At 37.6% G+C, this 20312-nt stretch overlaps 1 protein-coding gene and 1 pseudogene across 1 annotated transcript; both read left to right on the forward strand.

Moving 5' to 3' along the window:
• Window positions 1-400: 400 nt before the first annotated feature.
• Window positions 401-6968, forward strand: LOC131953566 (ectonucleotide pyrophosphatase/phosphodiesterase family member 5). Its single transcript, XM_059316798.1, has 6 exons — window positions 401-767; window positions 1724-1873; window positions 3423-3700; window positions 5174-5236; window positions 5612-5851; window positions 6569-6968. Exons 1-6 carry the CDS (start codon window positions 545-547, stop codon window positions 6884-6886), a joined length of 1272 nt encoding a protein of 423 aa, XP_059172781.1. The 5' UTR covers window positions 401-544; the 3' UTR covers window positions 6887-6968.
• A 2309-nt stretch (window positions 6969-9277) lies between these two features.
• Window positions 9278-20284, forward strand: LOC131953567 (ectonucleotide pyrophosphatase/phosphodiesterase family member 5-like; annotated as a pseudogene).
• The last annotated feature ends 28 nt before the right edge of the window (window positions 20285-20312 follow it).

A 20312-nucleotide genomic window follows, 5' to 3' on the forward strand; every position in this document is an offset into this window, starting at 1 on the left:
TCTTGGCCAATACAAATTTATCCCGTATTTCTTCCAACAGTTTGGTGTTTACCTCAATATTTTTTTTTAATCATCATTTTACAACAACAACAAAAAATCGCCTGTTTGCGGCAGTGTTTTGGAACTTAGCGCAAAAGTTATCTGCATTTAAATATCATAAGATTTTAAATGTTTATTTTTGAAACAATATGTTAATTATATAATAACGCTTTAGAGAGTATACATAAATGTTAACAGACTTAAAGTATTCTTGGTTCTTTAATCCACTTTGAGATTGCTTCGTACAGACCATCTTAGTTATACACTCAGTCCAAACGTTATCTCTTATCTACAGCTGTAAGCACCAATTCAACCACCCCTCTATCCAAGACATTTTACACCTCTGTATGGTATCTAGCAGGTACTGGTAGCTGCATGATATCATATTTGTTGTCACCATATGCACAAAAAAACGTAGTCCGGTTGCGGCAGAGAGGAAAGCAGTAGCTTCTTTCTTGCAGAGTTCATATTAATCAGCTAATTAAATAAATTACTCTCTGCCGGCATGTGTTCTCAGCTCGTGTTACTGGCTCTACTGCCATTGATTTTTGCTGCCGGCCCTCGGCCTAAGGTCCTTCTTGTCTCAATGGACGGTTTTCGCTACGACTACCTCAAGAAAACAGAGACGCCAAACTTTGACCGTCTCGTCTCTCAAGGTGTGACCATGCCCTTCATGAACAACAGTTTTGTGACCAGCACATTTCCTTGTCACTATACCATGGCCACAGGTCAGTATTGTAGTGACCAGCACATTTCCTTGTCACTATACCATGGCCACAGGTCAGTATTGTAGTGACCAGCACATTTCTTCTTTACCATGGCCACAGGTCAGTATTGTAGTGATCAACACATTTCTTTTACTACTATACCATGGCCACAGGTCAGTATTGTAGTGATCAACACATTTCTTTACCATGGCCACAGGTCAGTATTGTAGTGATCAACACATTTCTTTACCACTATACCATAGCCACAGGTCAGTATTGTAATGACCAGCACATTTCTTTGTCACTATACCATGGCCACAGGTCAGTATTGTAGTGACCAGCACATTTCTTTACCATGGCCACAGGTCAGTATTGTAGTGACCAGCACATTTCTTTACCATGGCCACAGGTCAGTATTGTAGTGACCAGCACATTTCCTTGTCACTATACCATGGCCACAGGTCAGTATTGTAGTGACCAGCACATTTCTTTGCCACTATACCATAGCCACAGGTCAGTATTGTAGTGACCAGCACATTTCTTTACCATGGCCACAGGTCAGTATTGTAGTGACCAGCACATTTCTTTACCATGGCCACAGGTCAGTATTGTAGTGACCAGCACATTTCCTTGCCACTATACCATAGCCACAGGTCAGTATTGTAGTGACCAGCACATTTCTTTACCATGGCCACAGGTCAGTATTGTAGTGACCAGCACATTTCCTTGTCACTTTACCATGGCCACAGGTCAGTATTGTAATGACCAAAACATTTCCTTATCACCAGCAGACAACCATTGCAATAAATGTACCCATACTAAATTCTAATGCAATCCTGATTGACTTACATTAAAAATAACAACACCTATAACATGATTTTATCATACAAATAAACAATCTGCTCTGTTTAAACTGTAAGCCATGAAACCAGGCTGGTCAGTATGTAACATCTGTGGCGACGAATGTATTCCTTAAGGTCTCTACTCCGAAGTTCATGGAATCGTTGCCAACCGAATGTATGACCCCGAGTTCAACAGTTTTTTTGGCCAATCAAACAAGGAGTCTCGCTGGTGGGAAGGGGGAGAACCCATCTGGATAACAGCAAAGAAAGCGGGTCTCAAAACAGGTGAGAAATCGTCATTTCCGTCTTCAAGTAAATTTTCATTGTGGTTTAATTTCAGTATTCTTCATATTTTTTTAAAGATTCGATAATTGGGTTTCAGTTAATATTTTTTCACATCTAATTATCCATTGATCGGGTTTTGATCACTTCAAGGGAGGTAAAACGCTACGTTACATTTCTCCCTGTCTTCGATGTAGTACACGATCACAGAAGTGAGACCGCCTTCACAATCTATTCGCCATCATACTGGATTGCGTCTTTTGAGATCAAACCCTTCGTATGCAAAAAAATGAATAAAAACAAAATAATTAAGTGTTAACAAATGAAAATATGTGACCTGTATCCATTTCTAATTTAACGAAAACAGCAAATATGACAAGTTTATTTCTCAGCCAAATTCAATGTCTTCTACTGAAGGTGTTGACTCCAAGATGTTTAGTCCAAATAATTCTACTGAAAGTGTGTAATCCAATTACTTCCTTAATGTGTTATTAATACATTTTCCTCTTTGTATGGATGTTAAGTATTTGTGCTGACTATAATTTCTTCTACTGCAGGTGTTTTGTCCTATGTCCTTTAGTATTTAAGCTGACTATAATTTCTTCTACTGCAGGTGTTTTGTACAATGTCCTCTAGTATTTGTGCTGACTATAATTTCTTCTACTGCAGGTGTTTTGTACAATGTCCTCTAGTATTTGTGCTGACTATAATTTCTTCTACTGCAGGTGTTTTGTACAATGTCCTCTAGTATTTGTGCTGACTATAATTTCTTCTACTGAAGGTTTTTTATCCCATGTCCTCTAGTATTTGTGCTGACTATAATTTCTTCAACTAGTATTTGTGCTGACTATAATTTCTTCTACCGCAGGTGTTTTATCCCATGTCCTCTAATATTTGTGCTGACTATAATTTCTTCTACCGCAGGTGTTTTATCCCATGTTCTCTAATATTTGTGTTGACTATAATTTCTTCTACTGAAGGTTTTTTATCCCATGTCCTCTAGTATTTGTGTTGACTATAATTTCTTCTACTGAAGGTTTTTTATCCCATGTCCTCTAGTATTTGTGCTGACTATAATTTCTTCTACTGAAGGTGTTTTGTTCCATGTCCTCTAGTATTTGTGCTGACTATAATTTCTTCTACTGTAGGTGTTTTATCCCATGTCCTCTAGTATTTGTGCTGACTATAAGTTCTTCAACTAGTATTTGTGCTGACTATAATTTCTTCTACCGCAGGTGTTTTATCCCATGTCCTCTAGTATTTGTGCTGACTATAATTTCTTCAACTAGTATTTGTGCTGACTATAATAAAAATTTCTTCTACTGTAGGTGTTTTGTCCTATGTCATCTAGTATTTGTGCTGACTATAATTTCTTCAACTGTAGGTGTTTTGTCCTATGTCATCTAGTATTTGTGCTGACTATAATTTCTTCAACTGTAGGTGTTTTGTCCTATGTCATCTAGTATTTGTGTTGACTATATTATCTTCTACTGCAGGTGTATTGTCCCATGTCCTCTAGTATTTATGCTGACTACAATTTCTTCTACTGCAGGGGTTTACTTCTGGCCTGGCAGCGAGTCTCCCATCCACGGAGAAATGGCTGACAGATGGATGCCGTACAATTCATCGGTGCCGTTTGAAGAGCGGGTGGAGGCTGTCGTGTCGTGGATGGCGAGGGACGATTACGACTTGACCCTGGTCTATTTCTCGGAGCCAGACGAGAGTGGACACAGACACGGGCCGGAGAGTCCGGCAATGGTGCCAGTCATACAAAGAATGGACGCCATTGTTGGTTTGATAGTCCAGAAGTTGAACGACACTGGGTTAGAGGTAGCGGCTATGTTTTGTTGTTCTCTCTTCAAGACCTTACATTTAATGTCGCCCCCATACTGGAACATCTCTCGGGTGTTGGGCCTGTGATCTGTAATACACTGGGTTGTATACAATCTTAGAAAGCAGAGTCCGGCCGTGTTATATCAATATCGTTGCTTGTAGTTTGTCATGTATTTTTAAACCTGTCACACGTAGCAAGTCACACACTCCAAGAGCCCCCTACCTCAATATTGCACAAATTAGTAGATCCCCCCTCCCAGCACACCTCTAAATTGTAATAAATAGCAGTCAGCCACTTCAAGACTCCCCCCTCCACCTCCAAATTGTACACAATAGTAGTCCTACAATACCAGCACGCTCGATCAGTTTATAGCATATCAACAGTGAGCTGTACAACACTAACGATTATTGTAAATTAATGTAATTACACGAGAACAACTTATCTAATGCAAAGCTACAGATTTTCAATACAATTCGGGCTTTACGTAATTTGTTTTCTACTAGTTTTGGCATCACGGAACAGCTGCCTTCCCCACCCCCCATCTCTTACTACGCCAATGTACATAGAATACTGGCAAATATTTTAATTCATAAAGCATTGATGCAGTTTTAAACCTAGCCTGCACACAGTATTGGTTAGTATTTGTTGTGTAAACTTATATTTAAAGTTGTTTTTTTGTGTCACGAAGAGGGGGGGGGGGGGGTTGGGGATTGGTCAGGGGGTTTATGTAGGACGGGGGTTATATTCGGGGGAGCGAGGGGTTACTATCCAACAGCCGTCATTCACTACCTCCTACTGATTTTTACCAATTCAGTCCGTGATGTCGTCCACTTCAGACGTCATCTAGTTTTAGCATATATTTACCTTGGTGTTCTTGTTAGCCTGGATGTCGCAGGGAATCAACATGTCCACAACTTGTCAAAGATAACACAGAGAGATCTAAGTGGCGCCACCTGTTACCAAAGGTTAACGTGACCTTATACTATAGTGCTACTATTTGTACTGTACTCAGTGGAGTGACAACCAGTGTTTCTTTCAGACATATTCTCCGGGGGGGGGGGGGCTAAATTTTCCGTGGGGGGGGAGGGAGGGCGGACTTTAGTAAAATTATATATTTTCTATTTTCTATATAAATTGTATTAAATTCAGGAGGGGGGGGGGCTGAAAGAAACTCTGGTAACAAAAATTTAACCTATGTGGACAAAGTTGTAAAGTTTTCTGTTGCTTTGTGTTTAAAATCCCCAGGACAAAGTTAGAAAGTTTTCTGATGCTTTATGTTTAAAATCACCAGGACAAAGTTATAACATTTTCTGTTGCTTTATTTAAAATCCTCCGGACAAAGTTATAAAGTTTTCTGATGCTTTATGTTTAAAATCCCCAGGACAAAGTTATAACATTTTCTGTTGCTTTATTTAAAATCCTCAGGACAAAGTTATAAAGTTTTCTGATGCTTTATTTAAAATCCTCAGGACAAAGTGAATGTGATTATAACAAGCGACCACGGCATGACGGCAGTGGATTTAAAAAACCGGGTATTTTTCTTATGTTTATACAACAAAAATAGCCAGTTTAATTAGTTAGGTTAATAAGCACGTTTGATTACAAAATTCGCCCATTGATCGGAGTGACAGTGATAAGGAATTTATGATTCTTTCAAAATTCGAATAGTTTCTACGACACAATTTGTAAAATTGCCGATGGGGTCGAAATTTATTCCTAAATTCTAAATGCAATCAATATTTAAATCTCACTTTTTCGTATTCTCCTTAATACACGGATACACGAATGACTAGAGTGTTGGATACAAACAAGCTTTTAAAGATATATTATTTATTGTAAAGAAATACAAGTTTCGTTAATCTATGATGAATTTTTCAAACATTCTAACAAAGTATTTTCCCACCCAGATCATTGATTTAAGCCACTATCTGAATGACTCACTGCTGCAGTTTGTGGTAGACGAAGGCGCATCGTCTCACATCCTCCCCAAACCTGGCAAAAACTCTCAACTTGTGGCGGCCCTCAGTGGCGTCCCGCACATGCGGGTGATGTTGAAGGAGAACATACCTGACCGCTTCCACCTGAAACACAACAGGAGGGTCATGCCGGTGTTTGCTTACGCTGATGAGGGGTGGACTATCTCTGCTGTAAGTCTTATAAATGTTTCTAATGTAGATGTTACAAGTTAATTTTTAAAATCAATATTTGATCCCCATAATTTATAATTCTTAGCGCTTCTTATACATATTCTGCATGCTAAGAGCTGTTCTAAGCAAATAATATAGTCCTCTAAGTTTATAAGTAGAACGTCCTTGAGTCCACTCAGCTCTGATGTGTACCTAGCTGATGTTAGGGAAAGTGAAGGCGGCTGGGCGTAGTGCTGACCATACTATCCCTTCATATGCCGAGGTCACAGAAACAGGTGAACTCTACTTCACTTGCCCCATGGACCGTCAGGTTCGAAATGGAACTTTACTAAGCTTATATACTGGGTGGTGGCGAGTCTATAATTACAATTTGTGTGTGTTACTGATGCACTATCATTGATTACAATAATCTACGCTAGAATGATTATCACTTCAGTATAGGGGTCTCCAAACTACGGCCCGCGGGCCGTATGCGGCCCGCGAGGTCCTCTCATCCGGCCCGCGGAGATCTTTTTGTTCACGGAAAAAACGTTTGTTGGTGATGGCTGAGGAACTTTGCCCAGAAAAATCAAAGACATGTTTGGAACTATCTGGCCCCCGAACTGAAAATTGATAGTTAATGTGGCCCTCGGACTGAAAAGTTTGGAGACCCCTGCCTAGTAGGTAAAACGTTTCTGTTGCTATGGTTACAGCCTTGCTAATGTTTACCTCCCCCAGAATGCAACAAAACGTCAAAGTGAAGTCTACAATGGCGGACACGGCTATGACAATGAGTTACCTCACATGAAACCAATATTCATCGCTAAGGGGCCAGCATTCAGATCTAATCAAACAGTGGAGCCGATACAATCTGTGGATATATATCCATTAATCTGCCACATATTAAAGATAAATCCGTCGCCTAACAACGGGAGCCTAGATAGAGCCTCCCGACTTCTGAACCTTGAGACTAAGAGGTCAAGTTCCAATGACATGGCCTTGACCGTGGCTCAGTCTACAGTTTTCATCCTATCCTTTTTAGCTTACATTTTCTAAAGCTAGACGTGTCATTCTTTTGTAACGTATCATTCAAGATGCTTTTTGAACGGTTTGAGTTGATCAAATAAAAAATAAATACCAACATTCATCAGAGTGTTTTTAACATTCGTGTTCTGTGTACTAGTGGGTTTGTGGACAGTTAGTTATGAGGAAGAATAAAAAAATTAAATTATTAATCATAACTACCAATTACCATAATGGCCATACATAATAAATTATGTTCATGTAAATATCAACATCACTAGATGGATGAATTGTTTTACATCCCCGGATGTAGAACATACTCTACGACAGCAAGCTCAACACATGAAGCATAGTGTAGATTTTAATAACATTTCCCTATTTGAAGTTTTAAACCTCTTCTACACATAACTACATGTGATGCCTAAACAAACATCATAAATGGAGAGCCAAAACCTTATCAGAAAACAAACAATGTAATCTATTTATGACACGATCGTGGCCTGTTTTAAGTTGGTTAAGGACCGATAACTCTGTGACATAACGTGGTATAATGCTTTGTGGAGTTTTGTTTCTTCATCCATTTTCGTTATTTTGGTAAGTTGTTTTAACATATGCTTAGATCTTGTAAACATTATAGATATTATTGAACATTCGCTTCTACAAAATCATCGACTACTTTTCTTGCTTGATAAATGAACTACTTAGTTTATAATTTAATTCACTATTTAAATAATTGTGTTAAGCTTTTGCTAAACATATGCGATAATTAATCAAACACAATAAACCGAGAAAAGAAAAACTTTTGGAAATAACGTTCTCAATTAATTATTTATCACACGATGTTGGTCTATAAAATGTTCAACAAGGTCCGATAACTCTGTAAAAAAATTATAGCATAATATTTTAATGAGTTATCTTTCTTATGCCATTCTCGTTACGGTAAATTATCACACCTTTAAATTAAAGTTTAATTAGAAAATTGAATTGTTATTATTGACCATATGCTATACAACATTATCCGCTTTTCTGATGACTGGGTACACGCAACATGATTTTTCCAGAATGCTATATATACATATTAAATTTCATTTCTATTTAGCGAAAATATATTTTACTTTTAATCAGCATCCATGCGAAAATAAAATAAAGTTTCAATTTTAAAAGATAATCTGACACTATTCGACAAGGGAATCTGTCCATTTAATGTATACAATCCTATGCAATGTATCTACTTAATAAACACTCTAATACAATTTATATACTTAAGTATACAATCAAATACAATTTACCTGCCCCTTGAAACCAGTGGCGTAGCCAGGATCGTCTCAAGGGGGGGGGTTGCACCCCCCCCTTCAAACTTTCAATTTGCACCCCCCCCCCCTCATACTTTTTATATATACCGAGGGGTCTATGGGGGGGGGGGGTTATGACCCCCCCCTAACCCCCCCCCCCTGCCTACGCCACTGCTTGAAACAGTCAACAAGGTCATGCCTTGATTAGATATTAGACATTAGACACACTCGTTGCCTAGACACCACCAGGAGACGCACAAGGGACTATAACAAGGACGACTGCAGAGAGGCGGGGCATCTTTTGTAGCAAACGTCAACGGAGATAACTTTTATTAATGTATAGGCAAATCCAGTGGCGTAGCGACCTAGTCAGGCGCCCGGGGCGAACTATCAATATAGCGCCCCCCTCCCCCATTTATTCGTAGTTATTTACTTTGGCAAAAAATAGGCGACCACTTACACAACGTTTGTAAAGGTAGGGGGTGCTTTTTAGAAATAATTGTGCATTAACTGGTTTTTTTTAATGTCCGCCAAATAGCGGTATTTTCTTAAATTCAACTGTTGAATTCAGATCGAACTTGTTATATTTTTTTACCACCTTGGCGCCCTCTTGAGTGGGCACGCGGCCCCTCGCCTAGCGACGCATCTGTGCTAAGTGAATCAAATCTTAATCCTGAGATACTTACAACTACAGGTAAGCAGAGGTAAACTACAGAAACTATGCTATATATTCTCTGCAAGAACTCTCATGGTTTAGCGCAGAGCAATATAAATTATAAAACTAACTTATATTTTAAAATTAAACAAAAATATATTTAGAATAAGTAACATACAACGCATGTTGTCAAGCACGCTAAAATCTGTATGTGTGTGGGTGGGGGAGGGGGGGGGGGGGCGTATACTCTACTCTTTGTTTCCTCGTCTTACTGTGTTTATTCAGTGTTTGTTGCTCTATTCTGGTCAACTAGCGTGCACCAGCCAGGAAGTTTTAAAGTCTCAGTACGTGTTGTCTGTTTTATTTTTCTAATAGCGGGTCATCTCCATCACTTTGCTTACGACTTGGGCGTTCCTTTAACAATAATTGCAGAGTCATAGACAAACACACACACACACACACACACAAACACATACACGCACAAACACACACATGTACAAACACACACACGCACAAGCACACAACCACACAAACACACACATACACACAGAATCTCGCTTACTTCTCGTCAGCTCCGGGTTAACGTTAGCGAACTAGCCGAGTGTATTTACTTTTGTTGCATGTCTTTAATGAGGTCAGGGCCCGTGCCAGGAACATGTCCAGCCTTTAGGTAAGTTAATGAATATATGTTTAGGTAAGTTAATGAAAACATGTTTAGGTAAGTTAATGAATATATGTTTAGGTAAGTTAATGAATATATGTTTAGGTAAGTTAATGACAACATGTTTAGGTAAGTTAATGAATATATGTTTAGGTAAGTTAATGAATATATGTTTAGGTAAGTTAATGAAAACATGTTTAGGTAAGTTAATGAATATATGTTTAGGTAAGTTAATGAACACATGTTTAGGTAAGTTAATGAACACATGTTTAGGTAAGTTAATGAATATATGTTTAGGTAAGTTAATGAAAACATGTTTAGGTAAGTTAATGAATATATGTTTAGGTAAGTTAATGAACACATGTTTAGGTAAGTTAATGAACACATGTTTAGGTAAGTTAATGAATATATGTTTAGGTAAGTTAATGAATATATGTTTAGGTAAGTTAATGAAAACATGTTTAGGTAAGTTAATGAATATATGTTTAGGTAAGTTAATGAAAACATGTTTAGGTAAGTTAATGAATATATGTTTAGGTAAGTTAATGAAAACATGTTTAGGTAAGTTAATGAATATATGTTTAGGTAAGTTAATGAATATATGTTTAGGTAAGTTAATGAATATATGTTTAGGTAAGTTAATGAATATATGTTTAGGTAAGTTAATGAACACATGTTTAGGTAAGTTAATGAATATATGTTTAGGTAAGTTAATGAAAACATGTTTAGGTAAGTTAATGAATATATGTTTAGGTAAGTTAATGAATATATGTTTAGGTAAGTTAATGAAAACATGTTTAGGTAAGTTAATGAATATATGTTTAGGTAAGTTAATGAATATATGTTTAGGTAAGTTAATGAAAACATGTTTAGGTAAGTTAATGAATATATGTTTAGGTAAGTTAATGAATATATGTTTAGGTAAGTTAATGAAAACATGTTTAGGTAAGTTAATGAATATATGTTTAGGTAAGTTAATGAATATATGTTTAGGTAAGTTAATGAAAACATGTTTAGGTAAGTTAATGAATATATGTTTAGGTAAGTTAATGAAAACATGTTTAGGTAAGTTAATGAATACATGTTTAGGTAAGTTAATGAATATATGTTTAGGTAAGTTAATGAAAACATGTTTAGGTAAGTTAATGAATATATGTTTAGGTAAGTTAATGAACACATGTTTAGGTAAGTTAATGAACACATGTTTAGGTAAGTTAATGAATATATGTTTAGGTAAGTTAATGAACACATGTTTAGGTAAGTTAATGAACACATGTTTAGGTAAGTTAATGAACACATGTTTAGGTAAGTTAATGAACACATGTTTAGGTAAGTTAATGAATACATATCTAGGTAAGCTAATGAATATATGTTTAGGTAAGTTAATGAAAACATGTTTAGGTAAGTTAATGAATACATGTCTAGGTAAGTTAGTGAATACATGTTTAGGTAAGTTAATGAATATATGTTTAGGTAAATTAATGAATACATGTTTAGGTAAGTTAATGAAAACATGTTTAGGTAAGTTAATGAAAACATGTTTAGGTAAGTTAATGAACACATGTTTAGGTAAGTTAATGAATATATGTTTAGGTAAGTTAATGAAATCATGTTTAGGTAAGTTAATGAACACATGTTTAGGTAAGTTAATGAAAAAATGTTTAGGTAAGTTAATGAATATATGTTTAGGTAAGTTAATGAATATATGTTTAGGTAAGTTAATAAATACATGTTTAGGTAAGTTAATGAATACATGTTCAGGTAAGTTAATGAATATATGTTCAGGTAAGTTAATGAATATATGTTTAGGTAAGTTAATGAACACATGTTTAGGTAAGTTAATGAATACATGTCTAGGTAAGTTAGTGAATACATGTTTAGGTAAGTTAATGAATACATGTCTAGGTAAGTTAGTGAATACATGTTTAGGTAAGTTAATGAATACATGTCTAGGTAAGTTAGTGAATACATGTTTAGGTAAGTTAATGAATACATGTCTAGGTAAGTTAGTGAATACATGTTTAGGTAAGTTAATGAATACATGTTTACTAAAGTAATTTTGCGAACTAATGTTTACTTTTATTTGTGCAGTAGAGGTTATTGTCACGTTTCGAAACAAATTATTTGCATACTTATTTTTTTACAGTTTATAAAGTATATAAACTTCGATATCAAATAAGGACATATCTATCTATCTATATATATAATTCTCTTCTGGGAGCCGCTAGAAAACAAGCTGCAAACGCGCCTAGAAAACAAGCTGTAAACGCGCTCCCTACCTCCCCACCCCTTCATGGTTTTAGTGAGCTGTGTTCACTCTAAATGTTTACAAGCAGAGCCAACGATTTTAAACGTAGGGGGGGGGGGAGGGGGGGAAGGAAAAGTGGGGGGGGAGGGGGGGGAAGGAAAAGTGGGGGGGGGGGGGGTTATGGTCCTTAACGAGCTACTTATAGTGTTTTAAAGAAATATTTTCAGTGGCAGCGTTGGTACTGTCGAATTCACAAATTTTGAATTACTGAAAAGTAGAAAAAACAACAACTAAATAGCGGCGTATGTTATGCCGCGGGCCGGCTCGTATATATATAATTCTCTTCTGGGATCAGTTAGAAAACAAGCTGCAAGCGCCTCCTTGCAGTCCCCTCTCTTTCTCTCTATCACTATCACTACCACCCCCCACCCCACCCCAACATTGTCTGGTGAGCGGTGTTGACTCTAAATTTTTACAAAGCTAAATGTTTACAAATCGAAGAGCCGTACAGCCGGGTTTCTATTAGGGGCAGATAATTTAGTTCGATTTTAAACTTACAGGAGGTAACTAAGAAATAACTAAGATGAGGCTGCTTTCACGGGGGGGGGGGGGGTGTAGGGTCGGGGTTAGGGGAAAGTGGGGGGGGGGGTTAGTGTTTTAAAGCAAATATTTTCAGTGGCAGCATTGGTACTGTCGAATTTACAAATTATGAATTACTGAAAAGTAGAAAATAAAACAACTAAATAGCGGCGTATGATACGCTGCGGGTCGGCTCGTATATATAATTCTCTTCTGGGAGCCGTTAGAAAACAAGCTGCAAACGCGCCTTGCAATTCCTCACTAGGCATAAATCAACCTCCCCCACCCCCGCATGGTCTGGTGAGCTGTAGTTCACTCTAAATGTTTACATTTTACAATCGTAGAGCTGGGTTTAGTGACGGCTATTAGGGGCAGATAATTTAGTTTGAAACTATTTCAAACTTAAGGGAGGTAACTAAGAGAAGGCTGCTTTCCCGGGTGGGGGGGGGAGGAAGGAGGGCTTTAGTGTTTTAAAGCAAATATTTTCAGTGGCAGCATTGGTACTGTAGAATTAACAAATTATGAATTACTAAAAAGTAGAAAATAAAACAACTAAATAGCGGCGTATGATACGCTGCGGGTCGGCTCGTAGCTTTAAAAATTACAATGCCTTGTTAAAATTATTCATCAATGCACATGCTAAACAGTATCAACAGTTGACTGATACTTACATATGAATTACAAATATATGTCTCGCTGTTATTATATGAAATTAACACTTTATACATTCGTTGGTGGCTACTCATTCATTCGACGCAAATCAATACTGTTATTAGCTCAAAGCTAATGTTATCTCCCGTGGAATGGATGAACTTTAAAAAACTATTTGAACAATAATTTCCCTTATTTCTCGCAGTAGGCCTACTTCGTGATTCTGTGAGCTGGTGCTGAACACTGTTTACAACGTTTACACTAACCATCTTTGCTTGATTGTTTTTTTCCCACGCTTTCCCACTTTTTATTTATCGACCAGGCGGCCATTGATTTTTGTAATCAATGTGGACAAATTACATTTTTTAAAACTAAAACATTAAGTAGAGCAATAGATAAGGCTTAAACAAAAACTATATGTTGTGCAAATCGTAATGTGACGGAATACATCATACACGTTATTCAAAGATAACAATTAAGTCATTTTAAATATTTTAAATTTTAAATAAAATGTATGTAAATCTAAATAATTTTATTTTATTTTTTACATTTGAACATTTCAACCAGATTTCTAAGTCAGACTTATTCAACGCTCCTCCAAGATAAAGATGGCAGCTTTTACTCTGCTTATATTGGCCACTCTTAACGTGCTTCAAATGACGGATGGGAAGCCAAAAGTTCTCCTGGTATCAATGGATGGGTTCCGTCACGATTATCTTAAGAAGGCCAAAACTCCACACTTTGATAGCATGATATCAGCGGGCGTCACCATGCCCTACATGAACAACTCGTTCGTTACCAACACATTTCCATGCCACTATACCATGGCCACAGGTGGGATTTGTTTCCAATACAAGCCATATATGTATATATATATATATATATATATATATATATATATATATATATATATATATATATATATATATATATATATATATATATATATAATGAAAAAAAAAACAACTAAATAGCGGCGTATGATACGCAGCGGGTCGGCTCGTATATAATTAAAAGACGATGACCAAGGCTACTTTTATACTCCCCCCTCTACACAGTGTCACATAGATTGCAACTGGTATAATGCTTCCCACCTCTCCTTCTAATTATACGAAGACCATGAAATGTATTTAGCATGGTTACAGAAAGACAGCAACCGTTAGGAGATGTTAGAAAAGCAGCCTAAAACATAATTTAAACAACAAAAACAAATCACAAACATGAATTTATAATATGAAATTTACTTGTTTTTATTTTCTAACAGTTCAGCCAAACTCTATCTCCCCTGAATTATTTACTTTTAACAACAAAGCTAGGACATGACAACAACAGTGTTTCTTCCAGGGGGGGGGGGCATTTGACTACATTTTCCCGGGCGGACAACGGTTAAAGTATATATTTTCTATATAAATTCCATTTCGTTCGGGGGGGGGGGGGGGAGGGGGTAGACTAACTCTGTCCCCCCCCCCCCCCCCCCGAACAGATGCCTAGAAGAAACTGGTTGGCAATAAGTCTATCTACTTCCTGTCCAGGTTTGTACTCAGAATCCCACGGCATTGTGGCCAACAAGATGTATGACCCTGACCTCAACAAGACCTTCACCATGTCCAGCACCGAGTCGCACTGGTGGGAACAGGGCGAGCCCATATGGATCACGGCCAGGAAGGCTGGTCTTAAAGCAGGTAACTGCCATGGGGGAGGGGGGGTGGTCTTAAAGCAGATAACTGCCAGTGGGGGGGGGGGGGAGCTGGTCTTAAAGCAGGTACCTGCCAGGGGGGGGGGGCGGGGGGCGGTGGCGTTAGTCAAAGCAGGTACCTGCCAGTCGGGGGGAGGGGGAGGGGCGCTGGTCTTAAAGCTGGTAACTACCATTGGGGACGGGTCGTTGGTCTTAAAGTAGGTAATTGCCAGGGGGGGGGGAGGGCCTTAGTCTTAAAGCAGGTAACTGTTATAGAGGGGGCGGGGAGCTGGCTGCTCTTATAACTGGTAATTGTAAGCCTGCACCAACTGCATCACTTGTTTTTACGTAACTTATATTTTTTTAGATTTCTAATACGCCCACCAACGTTAAGGTAAATATGAACTATTACATTACAGCCTGTGGACATAAAAACATGCTGTCACACGATACTAAACTATTCATTGATTTAACTCTTCGTACAGGTGTTTACTTCTGGCCTGGGAGTGAAGCCTCAATTCTAGGAGAGAGACCGGACCAGTGGAAGCCCTACAACAACTCCACCCCATACGACCTGCGCGTCACCACCGTCGTGTCGTGGTTGTCCAAGGACGACTACGACCTCGGCGTCTTGTACTTCTCAGAGCCCGACAGCACAGGGCACAGCTACGGTCCAGACAGCAATGAGATCGTTCCTGTCATAGAGCGGATGGACGGGGGTACTGGGAGACATAGTTCAAGAACTTGATGACGCTGGCCTTAAGGTAGTATAATCAGGATGAACACAAATATTTTGGGAAGGGCTAGGGTAGACAACTAACTTAATTTTTTTAGTTTTCGGTCTAATCAAAACCTCTAAGTAAATGTACGGTAAGAAATAAAAAAGAAAAGTGCTTTAAAAGTTAAAAAAAAAAAGTTGTATTCACCTCGTCAATGCGCACCCACCATGAGCCTGTTTTATGAATAGGGAGTGTATAAGGTTTGAGCAATTTAGTATTTAAGATGATTTGAATCTGATATATATTTTGCAAAAAAATCTGGTCTGTTATTTAAAGCTGAATCACCAGAGAAATTACAATATATATATATATATATATATATATATATATATATATATATATCTATATATATATCTATATATATATCTATATATATATCTATATATATATATATATATATATATATATATATATATATATATATATATATATATGTTTTGATTGAGCAAGATGTTAATATATTTGAATGGCAAATTGAAACTAAGCTATCAGTTAGAGATTATCTCGGTTTGCCGTAAATCACTTAAGTTACAAAGATGAAATTTACTATTCTACATAGCTCTATGCAACCTAGATTTTTAAACCATAAAATTGTAAATCATTTGCAAGATTATAATCCAAAGTACTAAGCAATAAATAGCTTTCAAATCAAGTTTGTATCCTGAACAGTATCATTAATTTAAACTAATATTGATATTTTAATGTAAAGGTTAAATTTGTTATGTATTGTTATGTGCATTGGAAATGTTTCGTTTGAGGAGTATTATGTTGAATCAATTACAAAAAAGTTATGTTTAAAAAAAAACCACACCAATGTATAGTGTAGTAGTAGTGTTGTGCAAGGCTTAGGTAATAGTTAACACAATTAATATTTTAACGTTGAAAACTTGCTAATTTATGTTAATATATGACATTTCATGACCCAAGATACTTCACATAAACCAGGAAGTACTTGTTTTGTTCACCTGTTATGAACATATAGGCCTAAGCATGGAGCTTTGTTTACTTTCATCTGTATATGTGTCACGAATGGGGTATTTGCATTGAAGGGAAGGGGGGGGGGGTGGCCGGTGGGTGAGGAAACAAAGGAGCAAGGCATGAGTAAATAGAGATAGAAAAAATTAAATCTACATGGTAAAGCAAACCCACTGGGACCTGCAACCATGGAATATTTAAAGAGATGTGTCAATACATTTAATGTCTAACGTGTTACATTAGGGGGACGGCGTGCCCTAGCGGTAGAGAGCTGCTAGCTCGAAAGTCTAAAGTTCGAATCCGAGTTCAAGTCAGTATAATGTCACTGAGCCCACCCAGCTCTGATGGGTACCTACTAGTGCTGACCACACTATCCCTTCATATGCCGAGCTCCCTGAAACAGAAGAACTCTACTTCATCTGCCCCATGTGTCATGGGCACGAATGGGAAAAGATAAAGATAATGATGTAACATTAGTAATTACTGTCTTGATTGCAGCTTTTCTAAATGTTACCTTACAGGGAAAAGTGAACTTAATCGTCACCAGTGACCATGGGATGACCAATGTCGACGTCATAAACAAGGTGTGTTTAAAGTTGTAAATGGTCAGACAGTAAGTGGTTAAGATTGTAAATGGTCAGACAGTAAGTGGTTAAGATTGTAAATGGTCAGACAGTAAGTAGTTAAGATTGTAAATGGTCAGACAGTAAGTGGTTAAGATTGTAAATGGTCAGACAGTAAGTGGTTAATATTTTAAATGGTCAGACAGTAAGTGGTTAAGATTGTAAATGGTTAGACAGTAAGTGGTTAAGATTGTAAATGGTCAACAGGTAAGGGGGACGCAGGGGTCTAGCGGTAGAGAGCTGGACTGCTAACTCACGTTAGGGAAAGTAAAGGCGGCTGGGCATAGTGCTGACCACACTTCATATGCCGAAGTCACAGAAACAAGTAAACTCTACTTCACTTGCCCTATAGACCGTCAGGTTTTATCAGGGAACTTTACTTTTTTTTACTTTTCAACCCCAGTAAGTGGTTAATATTGTATTTGGTTAGACAGTAAGTGTTCACGGATGTAAAGAGATACGGTGTGCTTAAGGTTGTAAATGGTCATAAATGTTGCTTGATAAAGCATCTTGAAACAAACACCCAGCTAGTACAGTATGGGTAAGGGGGGGGGGGGTATGCAAGCCTCTAAATTGCGGACTTTTGTCTAAAGTATATTATAGTTATTCAAGTAAAGGTAACCGGCCATGGATGGAGCCATCCGGTTGTGGTCAGGCATGGAGGGGGGGGGGGGACTGTAATGCGACATTTAGTCCTAGACACACCGGACACACAATATAAATTCTACACACGTGTATGCAGACGTGTGTTGTCTCGACCGTCACTTGACAGCATGACGTATCTCATGAGGGGGGGGGGGGGGGGGGTATTTCGTTTTGTTTTCATTCCGGGTCGACATTGAATGACGTCACGCCATAAAGTTCCGGTTAAATAATTTTAGTGTTAAGACGCATACAATTGCTAATTACCTTAATTGTAACGCAAATCGCAAGGTTTTTAAAAATCCTCTGGATTTTGTAGAATGAAAATAAATATTACAAGACTTTTCTTGTACCCCTCCCGTTCAGGATCACATCACTTTCTATTCATATGCCGAGGTCACAGAAACAGGTGAATTCTACTTCACCTGCCCCATGAAACGTCAGGTTTGAAAAATGGAACAAACCCGTTCACAAATTGTCAAATTATCATAAACGTGTCTACCTCCCCAACCCCTGGTGTGTGACGTTCTTTTGGGATTTTCATCTTTTACATTATGTTAATCATTTCAGCTTTATTTTAATGATTTCACTTTTCAGCTTTATTTTAATGATTTCAGTTTTATTTTAATGATTTAAGTATTATTTTAATGATTTCAGCTAGCTTAAGAAATAAGAGCCCCGATTTAAATTTAGCAAGTAAGATAAACATATTAATATCATCAATTTAAGCCAGTTTGTTCATAGGTCATTGACTTAAGCCAGTTTAACGTGTGTTAAAGGCCATTGACCTAAGCCAGTTTAATGTGTGTTAAAGTTCATTGACTTAATCTAGTTTAACAGTTAACGGTCATTTACTTAAGCTAGTTTAACAGTTAAAGGTCATTGACTTAGCCAGTTTAACACGTGTTTCAGGTCATTGACCTAAGCCAGCTTAACGTGTTAAAGTTCATTGACTCTAGTTTAACCGTTAAAGGTCATTGACTTAGCCAGTTTAACACGTGTTTCAGGTCATTGACTTGAGCCAGCTTGTGAACAGTTCACTCCTCCACTCTGTGGTAGACGATGGCGCCACCTGTAACATGCGCCCCCAGCCCGGCAAAGATGCTGAACTTGTGGCGGCCCTCAGTGGCGTCCCGCACATGCAGGTGATGTTGAAGGAGAACATACCTGACCGCTTCCATCTGAAACACAACAGGAGGGTCATGCCGGTGTTTGCTTACGCTGATGAGGGGTGGACTATCTCTGCTGTAAGTCTTATAATATAACATTTTACGTTGATGAGGGGTGGACTATCTCTGCTGTAAGTCTTATAAATCAAATAACATTTTACTCTGATGAGGGGTGGACTATCTCTGCTGTAAGTCTTATAAATCAAATAACATTTTACTCTGATGAGGGGTGGACTATCTCTGCTGTAAGTCTTATAAATCACAATAACATTTTACGCTGATGAAGGGTGGACTATCTCTGCTGTAAGTCTTATAAATCACAATAACATTTTACGCTGATGAGGGGTGGACTATCTCTGCTGTAAGTCTTATAAATCACAATAACATTTTACGCTGATGAAGGGTGGACTATCTCTGCTGTAAGTCTTATAAATCACAATAACATTTTACGCTGATGAGGGGTGGACCATCTCTGCTGTAAGTCTTATAAAATAACATTTTACTCTGGTGAGGGGTGGACTATCTCTGCTGTAAGTCTTATAAATCACAATAACATTTTACGCTGATGAGGGGTGGACTATCTCTGCTGTAAGTCTTATAAATCACAATAACATTTTACTCTGATGAGGGGTGGACTATCTCTGCTGTAAGTCTTATAAATCACAATAACATTTTACGCTGATGAGGGGTGGACCTTCTTTAAGTCTAAAAAACAACAATTACGTTTAAGAGAAAAAGGCCATATTTAAAGGGAAGTAACCAGGGTATTATTTTTAAAAATTAAGACTACAAAAGTGATACAAATATTATTTCTAAATATTTTTTTTCTGATATGTTATGACAATTTATGTTCAGCATCAAGGAGTTTATATAAAAATAATAAACTCCCCGACCATTGATAGTTCTTTTTGGTAGACCACTAAATTTTTGAATCACAAATCATTTGGTACATGTCGCTATTCAGTATGAAAAAAAAAATGCTAATGTCAAGAGGAAAGAAAACTCAGAAATTATCTGGGTTAATCCATGGCATATTACCATATAATTTCAATCAGGCTTTTGACGACTGCTATATTTAAACTTCTACGTTAATATAAAAATGCAGAAATTCATTTTCAGCTAATTTTTCTTCATCTAATACTATTTTTATCTCCCCTCCACATACAGAACGCAAGTGCTAGACGAAAGGGTCAACTGAGAGGTTCCCATGGTTACGACAACGAACTTTTGAGCATGAAGCCAATATTTGTGGCCCGCGGGCCGTCCTTTAAATCTGGGGCGACCGTGTCTCCGATCCGCTCCGTGGATATCTATCCTCTCATCTGTCACATTTTGCAGATCCAACCCGCCCCCAACAACGGAAGTCTGGATCGTGCATCAACGTTGTTGATTCATTCCCCCAACAGCCAATCAAAGCTTACAACACATCTGTTTATATTAACATTGGTAGCTATATTTGTGTATTGTAATGGCAACTGTTGATCGGTAATTTGGATTTTTAAAAATTAAA

This window comes from Physella acuta, unplaced genomic scaffold (genome assembly GCF_028476545.2).
Source record: "Physella acuta isolate Inbredline_101_S28 unplaced genomic scaffold, ASM2847654v3 ptg000931l, whole genome shotgun sequence".
Classification (NCBI taxonomy): Eukaryota; Metazoa; Mollusca; class Gastropoda; family Physidae; genus Physella; species Physella acuta.